Source organism: Octopus bimaculoides, chromosome 14 (genome assembly GCF_001194135.2).
Source record: "Octopus bimaculoides isolate UCB-OBI-ISO-001 chromosome 14, ASM119413v2, whole genome shotgun sequence".
NCBI classification, from domain to species: domain Eukaryota; kingdom Metazoa; phylum Mollusca; class Cephalopoda; order Octopoda; family Octopodidae; genus Octopus; species Octopus bimaculoides.
In genome coordinates, this window is record NC_068994.1 from 54011439 (window position 1) to 54012366 (window position 928).

Here is a 928-nt window from a genome sequence, read left to right on the forward strand (position 1 = left end):
AAAATAGAATAAATTAAGTAAAAGTGTAAAAGTAGATAAAAGCAGTAAAAAAAAAATAAAATCCACTTTATTAATGGTTAATCAAGGGTTCAAATCCAGAATCCATCAATAAAAATTCATTTGAAAGTAGGGGGTTGACTTGACTGTGAAACCTTGATTGTGTATTTTGGAAATGTACAAATGAAAATAATAATGATAAAAAGTGTTGATGCGAAGGGGACAGCTTATGCAGTTGTAATAAGTTGGCAAATTTCTATCTCCTTCATGTCAGGCGTTTGCAACTTGAGTCCCTAAGTAAGAGAAAGAACAGAAATATTGTTTTAGTAATTCCATGATAGGATTATCTTTGGATAAAGAGATAATCTAGACAAGTAAAGTGGTAATGGCTTGAATCTTTATAGGTAAATATAAATATACACATATATATCATCCCCATCCCTTGAGAGTATGCCCAGCACTTTGCTACCATCTTTATCCTGCTGTCTCCCACTCTCTCTCCTTCTCCTGCACTCCTCTCAGGTTGGGTAACCATGTATTTCCTTGCGGCAGCACACCTGTTTTTGTCTTCATACCTGATATCTCTCTCTCTCTCTCTGGCCAGGAAACCGTACAGCAAGACACCTGTTTCTGTCTCTCTGCCTCACTATAACCTTTCATCATCTCACATAAGATCACCTCCTCCAATGCCCCTTTCCCTTGCAAAAGAGGGTCACCAAGTACTTTGCAAGACTAAAAAAAAAATCTCTTTTGCAAGGGTTGGTATTAAGAAGGGCATCCAGCTGTAGAAACCCTGCCAAAACATTGGAGATCAGTGCCACTCTCTAGCTTGTAGGTTCAATCCACGCCAGCATGGAAAGAGGGACATTAAATGATGATGATGATGATTGGCCAGATGAGGCAAACTGATAAAGGAGGAATATTACCAAAG

The 928-nt window shown here is 38.1% G+C and overlaps 1 protein-coding gene across 1 annotated transcript in view; it reads right to left on the minus strand.

Annotated features, from left to right (window-relative positions):
• Positions 1-224: 224 nt before the first annotated feature.
• LOC106867710 (condensin complex subunit 2) overlaps positions 225-928 on the minus strand; it is a 20423-nt gene continuing 19719 nt past the window's right edge. Inside the window, exon 17 of the mRNA XM_014912670.2 lies at positions 225-290. Within this exon, the coding sequence (XP_014768156.2) occupies positions 225-290 (66 nt within the window). The remainder of the gene's footprint in view (positions 291-928) is intronic.